This window comes from Panthera leo, chromosome D3 (assembly GCF_018350215.1).
Source record: "Panthera leo isolate Ple1 chromosome D3, P.leo_Ple1_pat1.1, whole genome shotgun sequence".
In the NCBI taxonomy this organism is placed as follows: Eukaryota; Metazoa; Chordata; class Mammalia; order Carnivora; family Felidae; genus Panthera; species Panthera leo.
The window spans coordinates 23,085,568-23,109,479 of NC_056690.1; the positions used below are offsets into that span (position 1 = coordinate 23,085,568).

The following is a 23,912-nucleotide window of genomic DNA, read 5'->3' on the forward strand; positions in this document are numbered from 1 at the left end:
GCTCATCTCTTTAAGGTGAACAAAGTAAGGTTTGTTCATGGCAAGGTAAGGGTTGGAAGAAAGAACTTATGAATTCTAAGCTGAGACCTGCCGTGTTCCTGGATTAGCATCTTTAAAAGAAAAAAATTCCCGAGGTTTTTTTTTTTTTTTTTTTTTGTCTCTGATTCTAAGAAGGATACAGCATGATACATACAGTATGATTCTGTTTATGTAAGAAAGATGAAAACAGATCTGAAATACCTTCTATGAGTATATTTTCCCCTAAAAGCCTAGAAAAGGTCTGCAGGGACACTTACTGGATGGTGAGTGGTCACCCCTGGGAGGACATGGGGACACGGGGAGTATCGTCCCAGGAGACTCTCCTTCTCAGCAGGGTTGTAACTTCTGAAAGAAAATATGTGTCTCCCTCATGTAATTACAAAATAACTTAAAAAGTAATACACGTGTATGTTTTTTAAATTGGAAAATATATTCAAGTCCTAATTACCCCCCACCAAAGGTAATCACTATTAGTTTTGGGTTGTTACTCCCCCACTCCACCGCCACTTTTTTTAACCTGTGTAAATATATATATTTCTTTAAAAATCCCCAAACTGGTTATATTAAATAGGTTCATATCCTGCTTTCTCTTCCCTTGACCTTTCCCCGTGTCATTAAATATCCTCCAAAACACATGGTTTTGAATGCCTGCCTAGTGTTCCCTGGATGCAACCAAGCCCCCTTTGTTAGAGACACTTGGTTCTTTATGCTTAAAAACTCCTTGGAGGGTCACCGGTTGGAACAGCCAAGTGTTGTCATTGCTGTGGGTTGGCAAATGGGCCCTCGCTGACTAACCTCTGCCACGTTAACACGTGGTTTTTGGATCCGTAGCACCCCGAGCAGAAGGCAGACCGGTATTTTGTGTTATACAAACCGCCCCCTAAAGACAACATTCCCGCCCTAGTGGAGGAGTACCTGGAACGCGCCACCTTCGTAGCCAATGACCTCGACTGGCTCCTGGCCTTGCCTCACGATAAATTCTGGTGCCAGGTAACATTCTATCAAAATTAACACTAAGACAAAGCACATGACATGCCGTTGGTTGGTTGCTGTTGTTGTTTTTCTCCCCCTAGGAGATGCTTTTCTCTCTACTTCTTACACTGGATCCTTAACAGCAAAGTGTGGTTTGGATTGTTCTGTCTTGTATCACGATCTTAATGATGTTTACACAACGCCTTCCAACGTGTCATTTTTAGAAACTTGTGTTTAGCCCTCGGCTCATTCATACCTCCTTAGTCCCTTGGGGTTGGAGTGTTTGCCTTAGGCCAGGGCTGGTAGGCCATGAGCCCCTGCACAGTCCACCCACAAGCCCTTGGGCCTTAGTGACAAATCCTTGCTCTGATCTGTCATCTGGCATAGGTTATCTTCGATGAAACCCTGCAGAAGTGCCTGGACTCCTATCTGCGCTATGTCCCCCGAAAGTTCGACGAGTGGGTGGCCCCGGCCCCTGAGGTTGTTGACATGCAGAAACGGCTCCATCGAAGTGTTTTCCTCACCTTCCTCCGCATGTCCACTCATAAGGAATCCAAAGTAAGCCCCTGATCCCGTGATGGGGTGCTACCTGCCACCCGACACCTCTGTGCCAGACTCTCCCGCCCCTGGGAAGGAAGGCTCTGGAAGTATCACGTTTCCTCTTTGTCTCCCCTCCGCCTTTATTCCTACCATTGGGGAAGAAATCTGTGCTACCCGTCTTATCCGCAAATTCACTGGGTCTGTATTACATCAAGTATTTTCATCAATGGGAGCCGAGGCCCCTTTGCCAGTTGACATGTAACTGCCTTTTTTTATGCTTCAGAGGGTTGAAAACATTGATCCTGATTTGTTAAAGGAACTTGTATGTGCTTTTTTTTTTTTTGCTTTTTTTTTTTTTTTTTAAACATTCATTTATTGTTGAGAGACAGAGAGAGACAGAGTACGAGCATGGGAGGGACAGAGAGAGAGGGAGACACAGAATCTGAAGCAAGCTCCAGGCTCTGGGCTGTCAGCACAGAGCCCAATGTGGGGCTTCAATTCACAAACCGTGAGATCATGACTTGAGCCAAAGTCAGACGCCTAACCAGCTGAGCCACCTAGGCCCCCCACTCGTATGTGCTTTTTAAAAACATTTACTTTTATTCCTCCAATTTGAAAAATCATGCTGTCTCTAAACAACTCAAACATTACAGAAAGAAAAATCCCTTTCCCTGAAAATAACCACCGTTAAGGTGCATATTCCTTCAGGGAATTTTTTTCCTTTAGATGTGTGTGTGTGTGTGTGTGTGTGTGTGTGTGTGTGTACATTTATTTTTACAATAGGAGCTTGCTTTTTTTTTTTAACTTTGTAGTATAGAAATTTTCAAATATATACAAAAGCGTAAGGAACCCTACATACCCATCACCAGCTTTAATAATTATCAATATTTTGCCAATCTTATTTTCTTTCTTCTCCTTAATTTTCTTTTTTTTTTTTTTTTATTGGAGTATTTTCTTTTCCTTGAGTATATTAAAGCAATTCTAAACATCATGGTAATTTACCTGTAAATATTTTATTTTTAGTTTAAAGTAAGCCCTATGCCCAATGTGGGGCTTAAACTAATGACCCCAAGATCAAGAGTCACATGCTCTACTGAGCCAACCAGGTGCTGCAACCCATAAATATTTTAGAATGAATGCCAACCAACTTTTTATAGTGTATTTTTGCTTCTTTTTACATTAAAATGAGGAATAGCTGTACCTCTAGGCCAATATATAAGGCCCAGATATGTCCACAGAGTGTACGGGCTTTCATTTATGAGCCAGTCCCCTGTTGTTTCTTGTGAGTTTGCTGTTACTTCACAAAGATATGCTTTCAGACAGTCTCTCATCCTCCCTCTCTGTACTGTTCCTTAGGATCACTTCATTTCCCCTTCTGCATTTGGAGAAATCCTCTACAATAACTTCCTGTTTGACATCCCAAAGATCCTGGATCTCTGCGTGCTCTTTGGAAAAGGCAACTCGCCATTGCTCCAGAAGATGATAGGTACGTAAGGCACAGGGCCTAGAGGGCTGCACAGAGATGGCCCCCACATGCCAAACTAGACATCCCAAAGGTGGCACCTAGATGAGCGCCGGGGGATTCAGAGCTGTAGCGGTGGATGGGGCTTGGGTATGACCTTGCAGGTATATGTGTGTCAACTCTGAAAGATGCGACTAGGTGGCCATGGGGGAGTGGAGACAACACTGTATCGCACGGTCCCTTAAGGATCTTAGTATTAGGCCACATGCCAAACAGCTGCAGTAGTGAGGAAGTTTGCTTTGGTGGTGAGAGTAGAACAGCAGTGATTGCTAACCTCTATGTGAGTGCTCACTGGGGGCCCAGCACTCTGCTGAGTGCTCCTCCTAAGTGATCTTAATGGATCCTCACGGCAGCCCTGTGATGTGACACTGTAATCACCATTATTTACAGACAAGGAAATGGAGGTTAAAATAAGGGACTTGCCTGAGAGGCCATGACTAATAAGTGGCCAAGCTGGGATTTATGTCACATAGGCCTGACTCTCGAGCTCTTGCTCTTCATCCCTCCCTGCTTCAAGGATAATGGGGCTGCCCCCAAAATGTCATGATTTGTATTGTTGCTGAGAATAGATGGAGACAGAGTTCAGAGAGGACTCTTTTGGGTTGAGAAAGGAATGACTTCAGCAGTTGGATCCCGTCAAGAGGCAGTGGGCCAGAGGCGCCTGGGCGGCTTAGTCGGTTGAGTGTCCGACTTCAACTGAAGTCATGGACTCGTGGTTTGTGAGTTCAAGCCCCACATTGGGCTTGTTGCTGACAGCACAGAGCCCCCTTTGGATCTTCTGTCCTCCTCTCTCTGCCCCTCCTCTGCTTGTGTACACATGTGCTTTCTCTCTGTCAAATATAAGTAAACATTAAAAAAAAAAAAAGCAGTGGGCTGGAAGGTTCCATCAGAGACTGAAGCTTTGGTTAGGATGTGACAGAGGGAACAATGCCCCAGTGGATTCTTCTCTGATTTGTTTTAATGCTGTCAGCACAGAGCCCAATGTGGGGCTGGATCTCATGAACCGTGAGATCATGACCTGAGCTGAAACCAAGAGACGGACGCTTAACCAACTGAGCCACCCAAGCGCTCCAGCCAGTGGATTCCTCTTTGAACCACAGCTGATGGCATTGGGCTGGACACAAAGAGGTGCTCACCCAGGACACCACTGTCAGCCTCTCCTCTGAGATTATAGGACATAGTCCTCTAAATGCCCAATTACAAAGCTAAGGTATCCCTTGAAATGGCTTGCCTCCTTCCTTCCTCCTAATAATAAAGGTAATAATAAAGATAATATATATTAATTTAGAAAATTTGGGGAGAATATAAAATGTAAAAAAGCAAGAAAGCAATTACCAAATTCCTGCTCCCAGAGACAATCATTTGGTGATTATTTCCTTCCAGTCTTGTCTCTCTATATTTTTCAGAACCATATCAGAGCATAATATATATGAAATTTCACATCCAGCCTTTTCATTGGAACAGCCTCTGATTTCCCGTTCAAATCTAATTGTTCCCTGATCATCAGTTCATTTCTTTGACTTTCCCAGAGAAAGACTCTTCATAATGTTACTGTGGACTGAGGGCATGGGGTGAGTGAGCAAAAACAGGCATGATTAGTTAGAGAAACAGTTATTAGGCCAGTCTGGTTAGAGCGGAGCATTCCGGGAGGACAGCAGCAGGAAATGGGGAAGGGAAAGCTGGGGCCACTTCAGGGAGGGCTCCATGTCAGTCTTTAGCACTTGGGGAGCAGTGTTGCTTGGTGTCTCAGAAAGCAGGCTCTGCCCAATTCACACCCCAGCTCTGTTCCTGGCTGTGTCACTTTGTCCAAGTCAGTTAGCCTCTCTCGGCCTCAGTTTTCTCATCTGAAGGATGGGAAGACTAGTGATACACCTACCTCATAGGATGGTTGTGAGGATTAACATGGTGCCTGGCTCATTACAAGTGCCTGATGACTGTGAGCTCTTACTGTCATGAGGCCATGGGAACTGCAAGGAGGAGCTGTCTGGTATCAAGGTTAATTTGGCAGCATGCCAGTGGGGAGGGTGGTGACAGGAGGCTGAGGAAGGGGCCAGTGCTTCAGCGTGGGTTTGAAGGTGAGAGCCTGGTTTGGCTACTGGGGGAGAAGAAGACATCCTGGAGGCAGAATAAAGCAGTGCTTAGGGAGTTCAGCTGGAGGGAAAAGTTTGAACAATTCTGGAGAAAACTGGTGTCGGGTGCAGAGAAAGGGCCTTCGGGAGGAGTGGGGGGTGGAGAGGGTTATGAGTGGAGGCATAGAGATCTGTGAGGTGTGAGATGCTGGGGGAGAAGACTTCTGGCCACAGTTCCAGGTGGGCAAGGGTGGCATGAGAAAGCCCCTAATCTTTTGAGTCACTGACTTCTTTGAGAATCAGATGAAATCTTGTCCCCAGAAAAACATACTGCCTTACAGATGTTGAGGTGTTTTAGGATGTTTTTAGCCCCAGATTGAGAACCCTTAATTGACTTATTTAAGAGAGCCCTTTCTTCGGCTCTTAGAGGGTGGTTAATGGAAAAGAGGACAAGAAAGGCATACAGAGCCCCTTCATTGTGTGTGTGCTGGGGTGTGTGCATTGAGGGGGGTATGGAGGAGGGGCCTGCAGACACTCACACACACACACACACGTATGCATGCATGCATGCACACACACACACAGCAGCTCTCTTTCCAACCCTTGAGCAGGAGGCACATAAAGGGGTAGCCTCCAGTTTCTCTACCACAGACGCTCTTGAGGAAAGCAGGTCAGCTGTAGGAAGAGGGTTGACAAGGGAGAAAAGGAAGGAACAAGGGAACTGGCTGATTTTCCTTTGGGCAGAAGCCCAGTCCTTATCTGGCACCCCCATCCACCTGTACACACACCCGGATTTTTTTTTTAATTTCAAGGTTGATAATTCTGAATTAGTAAGTGTAATTTTGAAAGCAGGGCCTTTCAAGTAGACTCTTGGAGCCTCTTTGCGAAAGCAGGAGTTCATCAGGCCTTGGCCCCACCAAGGACTGCACTGATCTCTTTGGCAATATCTTCCATTCACCCTGGGTTTCTTTTCTTTCTTTCTTTCTTTTAATTTTTTTTAATGTTTATTTATTTTTGAGAGGAGGAGAGGGGCAGAGAGAGCAAGACACAGAATCTGCAGCAGGCTCCAGGCTCTGGGGTGTCAGCACAGAGCCCAACACAGGGCTCAAACTCATGAAATGTGAGATCATGACCTGAGTGAGCCGAAGTCAGACGCTTAACCAACCGAGCAATCCAGGCACATTCTTTCTTTCTTTTTAAGTTTGTTTATTGTGAGAGAGAAGGAGGGAGAGAGAAATTGTGTGCGTGCGTGAGCATAGGGAGGGGAGGGGCAGAGGGAGAGGGAGAGGGAGAGGGAGAATCCCAAGCAGGCTCCACGGTCGGTGTATAGCCCAATGTGGGGCTCGAAGTCATGAACCATGAGATCATGACCTGAGCCAGAATCAAGAGTCAGATCTTTAACCAACTGAGCCACCCAGGCGCCCCCCACTTTTTTTTCCTCTCTGGGTTTCCATACTGCTTTAGCCTGAGAAGGTTGTCCCTTACTTCTTAACAGTTTCTTTGTGAAACTGAAAGTCAGAACTTCACTGTCACTGGATCAGATAAAGGAGAGGAAAGAGTCAGTTGTGAAATGTGATGTTTTGATGCTTGTAAAACATCCCTGTTACTCAGGCTTAAGCACTAGAAGGATTATAAGAGAGGGCCTTACCCCATGCCAGGTAGTCAGGATGTGGTGGGGTCCACCATGTGGTATGGGGTGAGGAGGGAGACCTGCTCCTAACGCCTGGGTCAGGAGGCACTGCCTGGAGAAGGTGACACCTGCCTTAGGGTGGACTTAGCTCTGAGAGGTCACTCCAGGTGGAGGGAGGGGATGGGGCTTGTTCTCTGTGGTTGAAGAGGTATGAGAGAGGAATGCAAGGCAGGAAATGGGGAGAAGGTGGCTGGAGATGCCAATGGGGCCAGATCTCTCATGGCCCTTTGTGCTGTGGTCAGGAGTTTTGACTTGACCTTGAGGATACCTTTGGATAGGAGGGTTTTGTGAGAAAGAACAGAGTTTGGTGGGGAGACAAGACAGTTCAGTCTCTCCCTGCTATCAAGTTTAGGATGCGGGCACAGATGGTCAGGGAGTACCTTTATGGGTTGAGGGGTCAGCACCCATCTGGAGGTGGGATGCGCTGAGCAAGCTCAAGCTGCTAAAACTCAGTTTTCTGGAATGAAGCAATGAAGTGGCATCCAAGAAAGTGTTTACAGAAAGTCCGGCTACATAGTGACTTGCTTACTCACCCAGTCCCATCTGGCCTTTGATCTCATTGATTTTTCAAATCCTCTGAGATGGAGCAAGGGCTGCAGGGTTTTCATTAAGGAAACTGAGGACACACCTGCCCAAGGACAAAGGACTCGTAGAATTCAGCACATCCTGACAGTCGCTCAGCCTCAGACTTTAGGATCACGGTGGGGTGATGAACCCTGGCCTCTTCTTAAGGGTGTTGGCATTTTGCATTGTCATGCCTCCTAGTTTGCTGTGATTTTTTCTCCTTCCCTTGCCATTTGGGCAGCCGGAACACTTGGTTACTGTTCCAGTTACCATATGCTCTAACCTACGCACTCACAGCAGCCGCACTTGGAGGTAGTAAACATTCAGAAAGGAGTTTTGTTTTTTAAGAACAACTGCAAATGTGTGGCAACCTTAGCTCGAGATGTCTTTCAGGCCTCTCACCTTGGAAGAGGATGGATTAATATGGCTAGCATATTCAAAAGCAGAGGGTAAGAGAATTTCCAGACAAATTTCTCCTTAGAGTCTCCTCACATTATTAGAGGTGTGGCCTGGCAAGAATCCTGGATTGTAGCCTCCAGGTTTCTTAAGCAAAGAGATCATATCTTCTAATTTTCCTGGATGACTAACTCCCACTTCCAAAGCCAATGCTGTCATACAAGGCACGGTGCCCAAATGTGATCACTCCCTGGGGACATCAGGGCGAGCTGGTTTGACCAGGGCAGGCCTTTTATGTAATTTGCTAGGCAGAGGTGCTTAAAAGGTTAAATTGTACTGAGTAAAGTCCCTCCCTCTTGCTGGGGAAGTTTCTAGGCTGGGCCAAAGCTCTGTGCCAGCAGGGCCTGGGGCCAGGACTGCTCTAGTGCAGACAGGCTTAGGAAAAGGGAGAAAGGTCACAGAATATGCTGGCAACCATTTGTAATGTGTCCTCTCCTCCCCCACCATCTTTTCCCAATTCCTACCTTTCTCTTCTCTTTTCAGGGAACATCTTTATCCAGCAGCCAAGTTACTATAATGACCTGGATGAAACCATGCCCACCATCCTTCAGGTACCAGCTCTCAGCCCTGCCCAGATCCCTTCTCCAACCCTGGACTTTCCTGGAAGAGCCCAGGAGAAATGCTTACTCCCTACCTCTCTCCAACCCCATCTCCAGACAGTCACTGTGTCCTGCCCCTTAGCACACACTTTCAAATTCACCCTTTTTCCCTCTTGAACAGAACTGAAATCTAAGGGCTGTCTAGCACTCATACAAAAAGAGCTTGGCTTCAATTGTGTGCTGTTCGCCAACAGCCGTAAGTCTCTAAGGTTACCCGTTTAAGATACCTGTGTTTCTCAAATAAGAGCTTTAAAGTTCTATAAAATTGTTTTGTAAAATAATGTTCATTGTAGAAAATTTGGAAATGATGGAAAAAGAAAAGAAAAAACAGAAAGAGGAAGATTAACCCATAATCCTACCACCAAGAGACTCCACTATTCACGATAACTTTTAGGGTAGTTACGTGCTAGCATACTTAAGACGGTGCAATGGGTTAAAGACTTACACGATTTTATGATGGACCGTTTTCTCCTCACCATTGATTTGCCTTTGATTTCAATATAGTTTCCATATATTGCCATCTTCAGAGAATCCAAAACATATAATATATTGCTAAATATATATATTTTTTTCTTTTTTTTTCTGTATGTATCTTAAATTATTTATTATGATACATTTGCCCAACATATCCATTCAAGTAATATCTGCAGGATTCTGGGGGCTTTCCGTACATTTTGTCTTTTTAATCCTCACCACAGTCCTGTAAGAAGAATAACCCCCATTTTTACATTTTCCCATTTTACAGTTTCCACTCTGCCCTGCATCCCATCATTGTCTCTGGTTTCATAGGAACACTAGCATATATTCCAGAGATTCCAAGACAGCTTTCAGATCACCCATCCCAGACTGCAGGTCATGAGTTCCAGCTGTTGGTTTGACAGGATGTGAGAGAGCCTTTTCTTGTGTTTCACAGGTTTTTAGCAATATCCTCCAGCACTGTGGTTTGCAAGGGGATGGGGCCAGCGCCACACCCCAGAAGCTTGAGGAGAGGGGCCGGTTGACCCCCAGCGACATGCCTCTCCTGGTGAGGTTACCCTTCAGCCCAGCCTTTTTGGCTAGCAGGGGATCTGGCAGCTGCTTCCCATGCTTGTGGCCCTTTTTACCCAACTCCATAAACAGTTATTCCCATCACACAGGTTTAGACCATATCAGCAGGCTTTTTTTTTTTCCTCTGGGAGCTTCATTTATGGAGTAGTGGAAAGAACAGGGAACTAGAGTTCAGAGGATGGGAGTTTAATCTTCACTTAGTTCAGCACAATGAGCTCATTTGTGTTATTCATTGAGCCCTGTGTTCGTTCAGCGAATTTATACTGAGGAGCCCCCAGCATGTGCTGAGCCTTCAGGATAAAACAGTAGGCAAAAGCAGACATGTGCCTGCTCTCATGGAGCTTACAGTCTGAGAGAGAGGTAAATACTTAAGGAGCCTAGACATGCATCAGGCCTTGTGCTAAAAGTACAGTAGATAGAGCAGGAAAGAGGCAGCCATGAGCTGCCCTCCTGGAGCTTCCAGTCTTGTGGGAAAATAGGCATTAAACAAGTGTTTCAGACAGACACACACTGAGTACTGTGGGAACAAGTCATTTTACCCCTCTGAACCTCAGTTTCCTTCTCTGTAAAACAGAGATCCTAACAACTGCTCAGCCTCGTTTTTAGAGTTGTCAAGAGACTCAGGGATGTGTATGAGAAGGTATTCCATGTTCCATCCTCTTCAAAATGTACGAAAGGTATGGGCTTGTTATTGTCCTCAGTGGAATGTGCCTTCTGTGTGGGACCACAGGCGTTGTCTTCAGGTTCAGGGGTGGTTCTCCTTCAGCTTAGAAGAGAGAACTATATTATCCTAGACCTAGAAGTAACCCCAGAGCTCACTGGGTCAATGCCCATTGGAGCTAAGGTAGCAAGACCTGAAGCAGGGAGATTGAGTAACTTGTACAGATCGCGCTCCTAGAGATGGAACAACCAGGCTTTGCACAGACATCTGGTCTTCTCTTCCCCCGATAAGGTATCTGCCTGATGGCTCCCACTGGCTTTTGTCAACTTTGTCTCAGACCCACTACAGAGCTGTGTATGGGGGCAGAGGAGAATAATGCAGTGTTTTCTTTTGGCAACAGGAATTAAAAGACATTGTTCTCTACCTTTGCGATACCTGCACTACACTCTGGGCCTTTCTGGATATCTTCCCTTTGGCTTGCCAAACCTTCCAGAAACATGACTTCTGTTACAGGTACAGTAGTAGTTCTGACTGCTGAAGTAGAGGTTCTTGTTGGCATCCTCATTCAGCAGATATTTACTGGGTACTTAGAATGTGCCAGACCCTCTTCCAGCCTGGGCATACAGCAGTGAAGACGACAGATGAGGCTCCTGCTTGTGTGGAGCCTGCATTTTATTTATTTGTTTGTTTGTTTGTTTATTGTTTTTTAACTTTTGTTATTTTTTTTTAATGTTTATTTATTTTTGAGAGAGAGAGCACGAGTGGGGTAGGAGCAGAGAGAGAGGGAGGCACAGAATCTGAAGCAGGCTCCAGGCTCTGAGCTATCAGCACAGAGCCCGACGCGGGGCTCAAACCCATGAACTGTGAGATCAGTGACCTGAATTGAAATCAAGAGTTGGACGCTCAACCAACTGAGCCCCCCAGGCTTTCCAAGCCTGCATTTTATTTTATTTTTTTTTTTTAATTTTTTTTTTTAAACGTTTTATTTATTTTTGAGACAGAGAGAGACAGAGCATGAACGGGGGAGGGGCAGAGAGAGAGGGAGACACAGAATCTGAAGCAGGCTCCAGGCTCTGAGCCATCAGCCCAGAGCCCGACGCGGGGCTCGAACTCACGGACCGTGAGATCGTGACCTGAGCTGAAGTCGGACGCTTAACCGACTGAGCCACCCAGGCGCCCCATCCAAGCCTGCATTTTAGAAGCATTCCCATTTTTAGCCAAGAACTCAGTAGGGGAGGGAATAAAAAAAACACCAACCAAGAATAGGGCAGTGTTAGTTCAGTTCTGTTCTTTCAAAGCCCCTATCATGGGCAGGCACAAGGGAGTAACAGACAATAAGAATTGGTCTGAGGACTTCAGCATCTAGTCTAGAGCACACACAGAGAGACATTCAGATTTGCTCACTTGTGGGGCCAGCTGTTGTGGCCATATTATGAAGTGCTCAGGGAACACAGAGGAAGGAGGCAAAGTTCCGTCTGGTGAAATAAGAGGTTTTAAGATGGTCTTTAAGTGACATCTGGAAGAATGAACAGGAACCTTCCAGAAAGAGTAAGATTACAGTGGTAGGAAGGGCATTCCAGGCAGGCAGAGTGCAGGTGGGAAGGCCCAGAGAGTGTCCAGGGAGTGCCAGGAAGTGGAGTGGGATGAAGCAGGGCCTGGGGCAGTAGGAAAAGGAGCAGGTAAGGAGAGTCTCCGGAGACGTTGGTAGAAGTCAAATTGTGAGGAGTCTTGAACTTGCTCGCGGGGAGTAGGGCCTTTATTCTGTAGGCAGTAGGGAGCCCCTGGAAGATTTATTCGAAAGGAGTTCTAGAAAGATCCTGCCAGGATGAGGAAAGATATAGAGGAGGATATGAGTAAAGAAAGATATAGGGAGAGAAACCCTCCTTGCCCGCTGGCACCACAAGCATCTGTCTGCTCCTTGTGCAGTGAGAAAGGGGTGCATGGCTTGGGCTGGTAACCTGCATGTTGCCTGGCAACAGTGGGGATTGGCTTGTTCTCAGTGGCCTCTGGCTGTTGCTCTTGCCAGGCATCATCTATCCCCACCACTCGCAGGAGCCTCTGGGAGCTACCCAACTCTGTCCACTCAGCCGTCGGTCCATTCAGTCATTTACTTGCCCATTCAACAACACATTTATCTAGTGCTGACATGTGCCAGAGATGGCAGCTGGTGCTCTGACCCCTCCTGGGTCTCTTCAGCTCGTGAAAATCAGATGTGAGGACTGATCAGCCTCCCAGAAGATGTTAGAATAAAGTACCAATCAGCACTTTCTCCAGAAGAAAGGGGTTAGGATGGGCCTGTAGCTGTCCACTTTTTGAGAAAGGTATCTTTTCTCGTGGTTAAAGTGGCATAAACTGGCAAATGCTCATAAGAAATTTGGAAAATTCTGGAAGGTAGAAAATTAAAATCACCATGAGAGATCAGGCTGTTCTTAGGATTTTGTACCCTGCTTATCTTCACTTATCATAGGAATTTTCTTTCTTTTCTTTTTTCTTCTTTCTTTATTCCTTCCTTCCTTCCTTCCTCTTTCTTTCTTTCTTTCTTTCTTTCTTTCTTTCTTCTTTCTTTCTTTCTTTCTTTCTTTCTTTCTTTCTTTCTTTCTTTTTCTTTCTTTCTTCCTTTAAGTAAACTACTCCCAATGTGAGGCTCGAAATCATGACCCCATCATCAAGAGTCACATGGGGCGCCTGGGTGGCTCAGTCAGTTGAGCGTCTGACTTTGGCTCAGGTCATGATTTTGCAGTTGACAAGTTTGAGCCCTGCATCGGGCTCTGTGCTGACAGCTCAGAGCCTGGAGCCTGCTTCAGATTCTGTGTCTCCCTCTCTCTCTGCCCCTTCCCTGCTCATGCTCCGTCTCTGTCTCAAAAATAAATAAACATTGAAAAAAAAAAAGAGTCACATGCTCTACCAACTGAGCCAGTCAGCCTCCCCCACAGGCATTTTCCATTTTGTTAAAGCATCTTCTCAAATGTGGCACAGATTGCTTTTGAAAGGGTCTTTGGAAATGGAGGGTAATTTTTGGAAGAACTGACTTTCCTGCAAGGGTCAGTGAAGGCAGGGGAGTGGCTCCACCCATCTTGGGGTGAGGAGGAAGAAAGGAAAACACTGTTGCCTGCAAGTGGCACTGCCTTTGACCCACAAACAGAAACCGCCTGGGGCTGACCCACCCTGTTCACACTGTGCTGGAGGCCAAGAACGCTGGCTGAGCAAATGCAGCAAGCTCGGTCCCTGCAACTCTCTGGAAGGGGCTACGGCCACCACATAGCTCTATGGCTAATTCTCTCACAACAACCTCCGTCCTCTCAGATATCCTCAAGTATATTGGAGTGTCTCTCTCTGTGGCTTAATTTTATGAATGAATAATACAGTCACATGGTTCAAAACTAAAAAGGTATAAAATATATAACGAGGGGCACCTGGCTGGCTCAGTCAATAGAGCATATGACTCTTGATCTTGAGGGTCATGAGTTCAAGCCCCACATTGGGTGCAGAGCTTACTTTAAAAAAATGCATTAAAACAACAACAAAAATATGTATGTATGAACATATATAGTAGGGAAAGGGGAGAGGAAGACTTTTCGTTATATATATATACATATATGTATACATAGACTCACATGCACATAGTACATATAGAATGTGTATACATATATGTATGTAATGAAGTCTTCCTTTTCCCCTTCTTTAGTTCTGTTCCTCACGTATAACCATTGTTGTTAAGTTTTTTATGTGGGGTTTTCCGGAGATATGTATATAAATACACATATACAAGTAAATATGCGCATTATATATCACCCCCTCTGCCTTTTAAATTAACTGCTGACATATGAGTACTGTATGTATTTTTTACATTTTAAAAAAATTTTTTATGTTTATTTATTTTTGAGAGAGAGACAGAGCATGAGTGGGATAGGGGTAGAGAGAGACAGAGACAGAGAATACGAAGCAGGCTCTAGGTTCTGAGCTGTCAGCACAGAGCCCAACGCAGGGCTCGAACCCACAAACCGTGAGATCATGACCTGAGCTGATGTCGGATGCTTAACCACCTGAGCCACCCAGACACTCTGCATTTTATTTTTAAATTTAATGTGTATCAGTACACAAAGCATCCTCAATCTTTGGTATGGCTAGATAGAATTCCATTGTACTGTATGGAATGCCAGACCCCATAGATCGACCTTTAGATTTTTCTTCAGTTGTTTGCTATTACAGAAAAATGTTACAAAGAATAACTGCACATACATCATTTTGCACCTTTGCAAGTATATCTGAGGAATATTTTCCTGGAAGTAGAATCACAAGAACAGATGGTTTGTGCATTTTTAACTTTCACAGATCTCGCCAAATCGCCCTCCATAGGGGTTGTTCCAATTTACCTTCCCACCAGCAATGTATCCTGGCAACACCTGAATCTGTTTGGGCCAAATTGCCCTCTCTTTTTCTGGGTGCCATGCTGTGGTCCTAGTAAAGCCTGTCTCTTTGGGCCTAGTTACCCTCTGCTGTGTACAGGACTACACTAACCTAGAAGTTGCCAGAATTCAGCTGGTCGGTAGTTAAATGTTTATAGAGTACCTGCTACAAATTCAGCATCGTCTTAGGCACTAAGGCTACTGTTCTGGCTTTGGGAAGCTTAAGATGTTCAGAGGAAGAATTAGACTGCTGAAGAGAGGTGGCTGTGTTTTAAGTTGTAAGAGTAACATGTTCTGAGTGCCGTGCACCTAATTCCAGGAAGGAGAAGTCACGTGGGTAAGCATGATCTGGGAGCCTGTCGCTGGGATGGAGAGTTTGAATTTGAGTTGTGATGGGGGGTGAGTGTGAGGTTGTTGAGGTGAGAAGCAAGGTCGGCTACTCCGTGCTAGCTATGGATGTACCAGAGAGAGGAGCTACAGTGTGATGTCATAGGAGGTAGGGAGCTACTGGCAGGTTTGAACCAACAAAAAGAGTGACCTTGGGTTTTTCTCAAACCTCACTGAGTTCTGAGTAGCTCATTGCTACTCTAGCTCATTTCTAGGATGAGCCTACCTGGGTTTTGGTTTCCCAGTGAAAGGGGAATGTAGCTGCAGGTCACTTCTTTTTTTTTTTTTTTTTACATTTATTTATTTTTGAGAGAGTGAGACAACATGAGAGTGGGGGAGGGGCAGAGAGAGGGAGACACAGAATCCGAAGCAGGCTCCAGGCTCTGAGCTGTCTGCACCGAGCACGATGTGGGGCTTGAACCCACAAACCATGAGATCGTGACCTGAGCCGAAGTCGGACGCTTAACCAAATGAGCCACCCAGGCGCCCCATAGCTGCAGGTCACTTCTTGAGGCTTTTCCTGGACCATCCACAGCAGGCCAATCTAGGGTAAGCTTAGGGAAGAGCCAGGGAGTTTCTGGGAGAAAATTGTTGTGGTGACAACTGGGGAGCAAGAAATGGGCCTTCCCGCTTCCCGTGGTTTGCTTTGATTTTCTGATGAAGTGTGGTGTTTATGAACTAATCTTGCCTTTTCCCCATGTGTACCTCCACAGACTAGCTTCCTTTTATGAAATTGCAATTCCCGAACTGGAGTCTGCAATTAAGAAGAGGAGGCTTGAAGATAGCAAGTGAGCCGGGGCTAAAACTAAGCATGTTGTCGTGGGAGAGAGAGGCCCTGCCTTCCCCAGGCTTTAACATCCCTATCTCTAAGACAAGGAGGTGGCACCATGGACTGTGCAGCTCTAGCTTCATTGTCCCTACCTAGCAGCCTCCTGGCCCCTGCATCCTAACCTTTTCTCTCCGCTGTTGCTCTAAGCTCTTGGTAACTGGCATACTGGTTCCCCACCCACTGTTTAAACTGAGAAGCGGCCCTGGAATCAGCTGGCCTCTCAGGGCCTGTAACCCTTTGCTGACAGTGACTCGTGAGGCTTTCTCAGCTCTGGAGAGGGACACCTGCAGCTGTTGAGAATAAGCTCCCTTCAGGCCTTTTAATCTCCCAAATCTCAGTTTTTGTTTTTTTTTTTCTCTCGGGGGCATTCAAAGGCTGCTAGGTGACCTGTGGCAGAGGCTGTCCCATTCCAGGAAGAAGCTACTGGAGATTTTTCACATCCTCATGAATCAGATTTGCCTCCTCCCTGTCTTGGAAAACAGGTGAGCCCTCAGGAGCAGCTTCCTGGGTAGAAGAACCCCTCCCCAAGCCCAGCAGAGGTATTTCCCTCATGTCATCTGCCCCCTTCCCTGCTCTGGGGTTGCTGAGCAGAGATGGGGAAAGAGACAAATGCCTCTTTCCTCCAACTGGCCTGGGGCCTTGCAGAGGGGCAGGGCAGACAGCAGGGAGGGGAGTTATAGATCCTTTGCATCGAATGAACTCCTCTTCCCTGGTGTCCTGTTCCAGCTGTGACAACATTCAGGGCTTCATTGAAGAGTTCCTGCAGATCTTCAGCTCCTTGCTGCAGGAGAAGAGGTGAGTGTGGCTGAGCGGGACCAGTCCACACAAGGCCTTACATCCCAGAGCCTCTACCCTATGCTCATCATGGTCTAAGGTTCTGGGATTTGTGGTTGGGCAGCAGACCAGTTTGCCCCAGCCCTGTCCCTTCCATCTGCTCTCTGCCTGGCAGGTTCCTCCGGGACTACGACACACTCTTCCCTGTGGCCGATGATGTCAGCTTGCTACAACAGGCCTCAGCAGTCTTGTATCCTACCACAGCCACTTGACAGGACCTGGCCTGGCCAGGTTGCAGTTGGGCTGCTAGGACCCAGAGGAGCAGAGGGAGGTTTATCCCCAGAATACTCAGGTCAGCCAGTTTTCCCCGGAGTGCCCACCAAAGCCCCAGCCCCTGTTTCTGGAGGAGATGACTACTCGGATCCTCGGAGCTGGGTGGGGTAGTGTCCTGCATTATTTAGGCGTTTACTGAGTGTCTAGGCCCATGTGACCAACATGGACTCAGCCCCACTGTCACAGACCTCATTGCAGGAGAGGAGACAGACAAGTAAACAAGCAGTTGAAGTGTCATATGGGAGAAATCCAGAGGACAGGAAAGCCAAGGAAGGCACCTAACCCTGCAAGCTCAGGGAAAGGCTGTGAGATGGAGGGGCTGTCCAAGCCGAGACCAGCAGAAGAAATTGGAGGTGGTCAATCCCAGAGTTAAGTGTTCCCAGTGGATGGAGGCCAGAGAGGCCCATCTGAGGAGCCCACAGACATTTTGTGTAGATCTCAGGGTGGGGCAGGGGGCCTGGGGTCTAGTGGGAGGAGGCTATGGCATGGCAGATGAGCTGGGGATGAGCAGACCTGCGCGGCTCTAGGATGACTCTCACTAAGAAGTTTGGACTCTATCCTACAAGCACTGGGGTGTCATGGGAGAGTGTGAAACAGAGAGTAACAGGGTCAGTTTTATACTTTGGAAAAGCTCTGTCTGGCACAGGGAGGAGAAAAGACTGACCTGAGACTTCTGTGAGGCCCAGGGGCTGGTGAGGATACTGTTGCTGGCATCCAGGGATGGCCGGGGGGCGCTAGGTTAGAAGTGGAGGGAGGGAGTCTAGGGCAACTCCCGGATGTCTGGCTTGGCAGTGCCCAGGGTGGTAGGGAGGAAGGACAGGGAGGAGGGCCTGTGGGCCATTTTGAAGGCTGGGCTAGATTGCGCAGTCTTGCCTTAGGGATACCCTATGGGCCCCCTTTGCAGGAAGCCCTCAGTAGTCAGACAGGAAGCCCCTTTGGCAGTGACCCCATCAGGCAGGCCCTCCTCCTGGGGGTCAGTGCAGAGGAGGTGCTGCTGGCTCTTCCAATTATCAAGTCCTAGGATGCCCCTGGCCCTGTCTTCATCCAGAGCTGCTTTCTGCTGAGTGACAGGTACTAGGTTTCAAGGCTAGCGTGGCCGTGGTCTGGCCTCTTTCCCCAGGCAGCCCTGGTACCTGCAATGCCCACTGGGTACAGCCCAGATAGCCCCTAACACAAGTCATAGGGTCAGATGCGGAGGCAGTATTGAGAAATTATGTTGCCTTAGAGCTAGAGAGGCAGAAAAGGCTCTGGCACCAGAGAGAGAGACACCTTAACGTGTGTCACAGGGACGAGACTCGGACTGCCTACATCCTCCAGGCAGTCGAAAGTGCGTGGGAAGGGGTGGACCGACGGAAAGCCACAGATGCTAAAGACCCACCGGTGGCTGAAGACCCTAATGGGGTCATTGCGATGGTGGAACCAGTCAGTGGACCGTTCTCACATCTGGAAAACTCAGAGGAAGGGGAGGTATGTGTCTGGAGCAACATTTTCCCCTGCTTCCCCTGCCCCTTCCAGGAAACGTGTCCCTTCTTTGTTTCAGCTCTCAGAGAAAAAGGTTTCTTTTGGAGTTGACAGCCCTGAGCCTGCGGGTCAGCTCCGTGCTGCCTTTAGAGAGTCTGCAAGTCCCTTCAGCTGCCAAACCCCCATTTCTCCTCTGTAAAATGAAGTGATGGAGCTTTTTCCACGTGAAATCCTTCCCAGAGCTCTCCTCTAAACAGATCACCATGTAGCTGCTTTGGATGCAGTGGAGAACAGCGTCTGGTCTCACTGCTTAGCCAGCCTGGACGCCCCACCGTGGGACTGCAGGGCTCCACTAAGCAAGTGTGGAAGCCTCTGGTGCTCCAGGCTCTTCCAGAACTCGCCAAATCTATGGCCATACAGATTGCCCACTGAGCCCAGGACTCTTCCCTGCAAGTTGGGAGGCAGTGTGACATAGGGATTAAGACCACAGTCTCTGTGGGTCTCTGGGGTCAGACAGTTCAGGGGTATACCCTCGTTCTGCCACTCACCAGCTCTGTGGCTGGAGGCACATCACTCACATCTAGCCTCTGTTCCCCATGTCTAAGGTGGGGATAATTGCCATCCCTGCCTCCACAAGGTTGTTGGGATTCCCAGAGCTATTGGGTGCAGTGCCCCAAGCCTGGCTGGCCCTATGCACTATTAACAGATGCTGCTCTCCTTCCTGTGTTAGACTCAGGCCCTGTGGCTGTCACAGGGCCTTGGAAAATGACAGTCCCCTCCACTCTTCCCACCTTCTTCCCCATTTGGCTTCTCTGAGACACGGATGATTTTTATTGTTGTTGTTTTGATTTTGGAATTTCCTTAAATGAAAGTCCTAACAGAATTAAGCCGCATCAAGCAGGATATGAACTGAATCCCCCTCATTAAAAAGAATATAATCAAAGGGGAGAGGGGCGCCTGGGTGGCTCAGTCGGTTAAGCGTCCGACTTCGGCTCAGGTCACGATCTCGCGGTCCGTGAGTTCGAGCCCCGCGTCAGGCTCTGGGCTGATGGCTCAGAGCCTGGAGCCTGCTTCCGATTCTGTGTCTCCCTCTCTCTCTGCCCCTCCCCCGTTCATGTTCTGTCTCTCTCTGTCCCAAAAATAGATAAACGTCAAAGGGGAGCATCTCCGTACAGTCCAGGGCTGGTGGTTGCTCTTTCTCTCCAACATCAGCCGTTAACTTGTTAGAGTTGGAAAAGGATTAGTCGAAGCCACAGCCATTTGTGGGGTGTCTAGTCTTCTCCAGGCACCATGCTCAGCCTTATTCTCTTTGAACCATCTGAAACAACTCTGTGAGGTAGAAGGCAGTACTCCCATTTTACATGGAAGAAGCTGGAGTTCAGAGAGGGGAAGTGCCCTGCCCCAAATCACACAGCCAGAAGTAGCTCAATCACTAAGTCATAGAGCCACTCCCTCTTCACGTGGTTTCAGGAATTGGAGACTCAAGAGACCTGGGTCACTTGGCTGAGATCTTGGCCCAGGAATGGCAGGGCCAGGACTCAACCAGGTCCCCTGATTCCTAGTCCTGGGGTATTTGAGGTCTGTTTCCTATCACCCACTTGGCCTGGCCTTTCCCTCCTTCACGGTAGCTCTCTCCACAGTGTATGGGGGCAGCTGCTCCCTTGGGCCCCCCTGTGTGTGGCGTGGAGCTGGACTCCCTCATCTCCCAAGTGAAGGACCTGCTGCCAGATCTTGGTGAGGGCTTCATCCTGGCCTGCCTGGAGCATTACAGCTACAACCCGGAGCAGGTGATCAACAACATCCTGGAGGAGCGGCTGGCCCCTGCCCTCAGCCAGCTGGACCGCAGCCTAGACAGGTGGGAGAGATAGGTGGGAGGGGGTTCATGGCGCCCAGGCTGTCTCGGGGCCCTGGCCAAAGGTGCTCTGGGGGCCTTGTCAGGGCCCCTTCTTAGCTTCTCTGCTTCCCACACCTGTGCCAGAACTCTGCCTTCTCTCTCTTCCCTACGGCAGTGTTTCCCAGCCATTTAAATGAATGGCCTCCTTGGGAACACATCAGAACTTTAGGCCCTCCCGGAGGTTCTCACATGCCCCCTGCAGGGGAGAGAGTGTGCACAGCTGGACATTGCAGCTGCTCCTTGCTGGAGGACCCATCAGAAATGTGGGATGTGACAGAGGGGTTGCTGAGCCTTTTGGAGCTCCAAAGTCTCTGGCTTGCCCCTGTCATTGGCACCTTTCCAGTAGATTCCTGAAGGAGGATGGCCAGAGCTTCTCACTTTCTTCATTCCTACCCTTTCTGAGTTTGACCCATTGCTCCTCTGAAGGCCTGTGGAGCAGCGAGAATGAGTGCACAAATGGGTGTTTCTTCCGCAGACAGACGATGTTTATTGAATGAATGAAGTTAGCTCTGCCTTTGTACAAGTACCTTGGCCACTTTGTGCCCATTTTACAGAGGAGGGCACTGAGGCCCAGAGAGGTCGAGTGATCTTAGCTACCTATGTTATAAGACTGTTGTGAGTGTTCAATGAGGGAGGGAACTTTTGAGAAAATCTCTGAATGGCACATGGGACTGAGGGGGAACTTTGTGTCAGGCATGGCTGCATACCCAGGTAGGGGCCAGACAGGGCAGGTTTTTTAGATCGTGTCTCATGTGGCTGTTGAAGGGGAGTATAGAATCTGATGCATGTAACATGGTTCGGGTCAAGAAAGCACAGGTAGACATCAGCTGACCTTTCTCCCTCGAACTGATTTCTCTGTCACCCCCCCCCCCCAGACAGGTGAAACCAGACCCGACACCCCTGCTCACATCTCGTCACAACGTCTTCCAGAACGATGAGTTTGATGTGTTCAGCAGAGATACAGTGGACCTGAGCCGGGTGCACAAAGGCAGGAGGTGAGTGCAGTGGGCTGCAGGGTGCCAGGCACCCCAACTCTGTAAGTGCAGTGAGAAAATTGAGAGAAACTAAGGACTCTGTGTTTACAGAACTGGCTTGAGTTTTGGCTCAGTGTCCCCCCAAGCAGTCCAGGACCTGTGTGCTCCCAGCAGGCAGGAGCAGGTTCTCTGATACTTATATGGTAGGCTCTGACTCTGACAGGGTGTTTTTTTTTTTTTTTTAATGAATCCCCTTGTTGATAGCAAAAGGCCAAAGGGACCTAAACTGTTCCCCTCTTCCCTTCCTACATCTTGGGATGTGTCAACCATCAAATCTCTGGGTGATAGAGCTGAGCAGTACTTCCTAGAAGCTGCTCCTCGACCTGATTTTCTCCATTCTGTGGCAAAATGCGAAAACTAAGGACCTGTACTAAGTCAGCTTTTCAGAAGGTGAACATACTCAATTTTAAGGTCTTTCTACTTATTTTTAGTTTATGTCCTTCCTACTTTTTTGGCATTGAAAAGTCCATTTATGATTTATTCATTCACTCAACAAATATTTGCCTGGTGCTCATGGCATACTAGGCCCTGGATTTATCAGGTGCTGGAGGTGTAGTGGGCAGTGAGACAGACATGGCCCCTGCCTCTGTGGAGTTTTCACTAATCACTTTGTCAAACAAGCAAAGTAAAATTGCAAATATAACAGGCACTGTAAGGTGCAGGTGTGCAGACTTCTGAACCTCTGGTAGAGGATTCAATCCAGAGAGGAAAGCTTGAGGAAATGACATGGGACCAAGAGTGGAAGTGTGAGGAAGGGCCAAAGGGCCAATTCTGTAAAGAGCGGGGAAGGAGAAACTTTCTAGGCAGAGTGAAAAACAGAGGCAATGGCCACGAGGTCATGGGGAACATGATGAGGGTCCCATGAGCTGACATGTTTTGGAAAGATCACCTGGCTTTGGAATGGAGGCCCACTGGAGGGACCAAGAGTCAGTAGTGATGATAGAGAGTTCAAGAGAAATGACAAACCCTTGACAACACTATGCTAGCCCCTAGAGTTCTACTAAATTGTATTGGTTCATGAAATCCAGAAATCTGGGAACTGCTGGATGAGTACAGCCTGCCCTCCCCCCATCGTATATATGGAGACAGCAAGGTTCAGAGAAGGGCAATGGGGGACCTGCCCCGTTCTTGTGATAGGAGCCCCAGTGGCAGAATTACAAGCTGCTTCTTTGGTGAGGGCCCCGTGCTGGAAGCTTGGCTGGCTGAGGGCTCTGGGGAGCGGGCACAGGGCAGCTATAAAGCCATCTGGCTGGCTGGACAGGAAGCATTTGTAAACTGCTTAGTCACACACGTTGCGACATCCCCAGATCCCAGGCAAGAGATGTTATCCTACATCCGTGGCCACTGTTCCAGGTCTGAATGACCCTCTGCAGGTTCTGTTGTGGAGAAAGAGGCAGATGAGGAGGGCCGGGCCCTGCTCCTAGGGCACTACAAGCTGCCAGGTGGAAAGTCTAGGAGGCAAATGTTTACTGAACTCCTTGTGCTGGGTAGCCCAGGGGCTGGGGATTGCAAAGAGGCAAAGCCTCCATTCATGTGTTCATTATTTACTTATTCATTCAGCAAATATTTATTAAGTGATCTACTAGTGCCAGATCCTGTGCTAGATACCAGGGAGACAAGGTGAGCAGGGCACCCGGGCCTCGCTCTCAAACGACGCAGAGACTGTGGGAAAGATTTAAACCATTAAACAAGTAGTGACAGAGTGGGAGAGATGCCGGGGTGGGGCATACAAGGGCCTCCATAGGGACTCTTGTCCTAATCTGGGCAGGGCAGTCAAGGGGCACATGAGAAAAGTAGCACAAGGTCACGCTTGAGTTACAATGTGTGTATGGGTTAAATCAGATAGGATGCACTCAGTGGCTCAAGTAATAGGGAAACCTGTCCCTTGTACGAAAGGGAGTTGCAAGGTAGGTCTGTCTAGGTTTGGTTAACCTGTGGTACAGCCTCATCATCAAGGATACATCTTTTCCATCTCTGCGAGCTAGTTCCTTCGAAGCCACTGGGTGGCCACAGCTGTTTCAGCCATGACCTCCAGAAATGACAGTGCCAAGAGGAAGTCTGGACCAGGTCTTCCTGTGTTTCTCTTATAGACCAGGAAGCCTTTCCCAAAAGTCTCCAGACTCCACTCACATCTCAGTGGGGAACTGGGTCACAGGGCCAAGGTCCAGGGCTCCAGGAGAAGGGGGAAAGGTGGAAAGACCCGAATCAAATGAGGGTGTGTTAGGAGTGGGGGTGAGGTAGAGGGTGGCTGTTGGGTAGAGGCCAAGCACATGTGCTGCAGGTATACCATAGCTACATGAAGGAGGCAGTGTGTATAAGGTGGGGTCCCATAAATTCTTTGGACTGAACAGTGGTACCCTGGAAGATTATGAGTGTTCTCCCTCAAAACAGGCTCTATGGCCAAAAAAGTCTGTGCACTTTCTTCTTGGTGAGTCACAGAGCACATTAGCACATTAAAGGCTCTGATAAGTCCTGCAGTAAAAAGAAATAGGATTCATTTTGTTGAGCCCAGTATGTGCCAGGTTCATTTCTAGTCATCATCTTATTTCATCCCTGGAATGCAGAATTAAGATTTGGCAAGGAGAGGCACCTGGGTGGCTCAGTCGGTTAAGCGTCTGATTCTGGTTTCGGCTCA

The 23,912-nt window shown here is 48.0% G+C and overlaps 1 protein-coding gene across 2 annotated transcripts in view; it reads left to right on the forward strand.

Annotated features, from left to right (window-relative positions):
- Positions 1 to 23,912, forward strand: part of ASCC2 (activating signal cointegrator 1 complex subunit 2) — a 40,673-nt gene that overhangs the window by 10,217 nt on the left and 6,544 nt on the right. Inside the window, exons 3-15 of one of the 2 annotated variants that reach the window (XM_042909963.1) lie at positions 871 to 1,029; positions 1,399 to 1,569; positions 2,908 to 3,037; positions 8,336 to 8,403; positions 9,365 to 9,475; positions 10,560 to 10,672; positions 15,666 to 15,740; positions 16,156 to 16,263; positions 16,508 to 16,576; positions 16,731 to 16,805; positions 18,175 to 18,355; positions 19,990 to 20,204; positions 21,119 to 21,238. In XM_042909963.1, coding sequence (XP_042765897.1) covers positions 871 to 1,029; positions 1,399 to 1,569; positions 2,908 to 3,037; positions 8,336 to 8,403; positions 9,365 to 9,475; positions 10,560 to 10,672; positions 15,666 to 15,740; positions 16,156 to 16,263; positions 16,508 to 16,576; positions 16,731 to 16,805; positions 18,175 to 18,355; positions 19,990 to 20,204; positions 21,119 to 21,238 — 1,595 coding nt within the window. The remainder of the gene's footprint in view (positions 1 to 870; positions 1,030 to 1,398; positions 1,570 to 2,907; positions 3,038 to 8,335; positions 8,404 to 9,364; positions 9,476 to 10,559; positions 10,673 to 15,665; positions 15,741 to 16,155; positions 16,264 to 16,507; positions 16,577 to 16,730; positions 16,806 to 18,174; positions 18,356 to 19,989; positions 20,205 to 21,118; positions 21,239 to 23,912) is intronic. The other variant, XM_042909964.1, reaches the window with a different exon arrangement.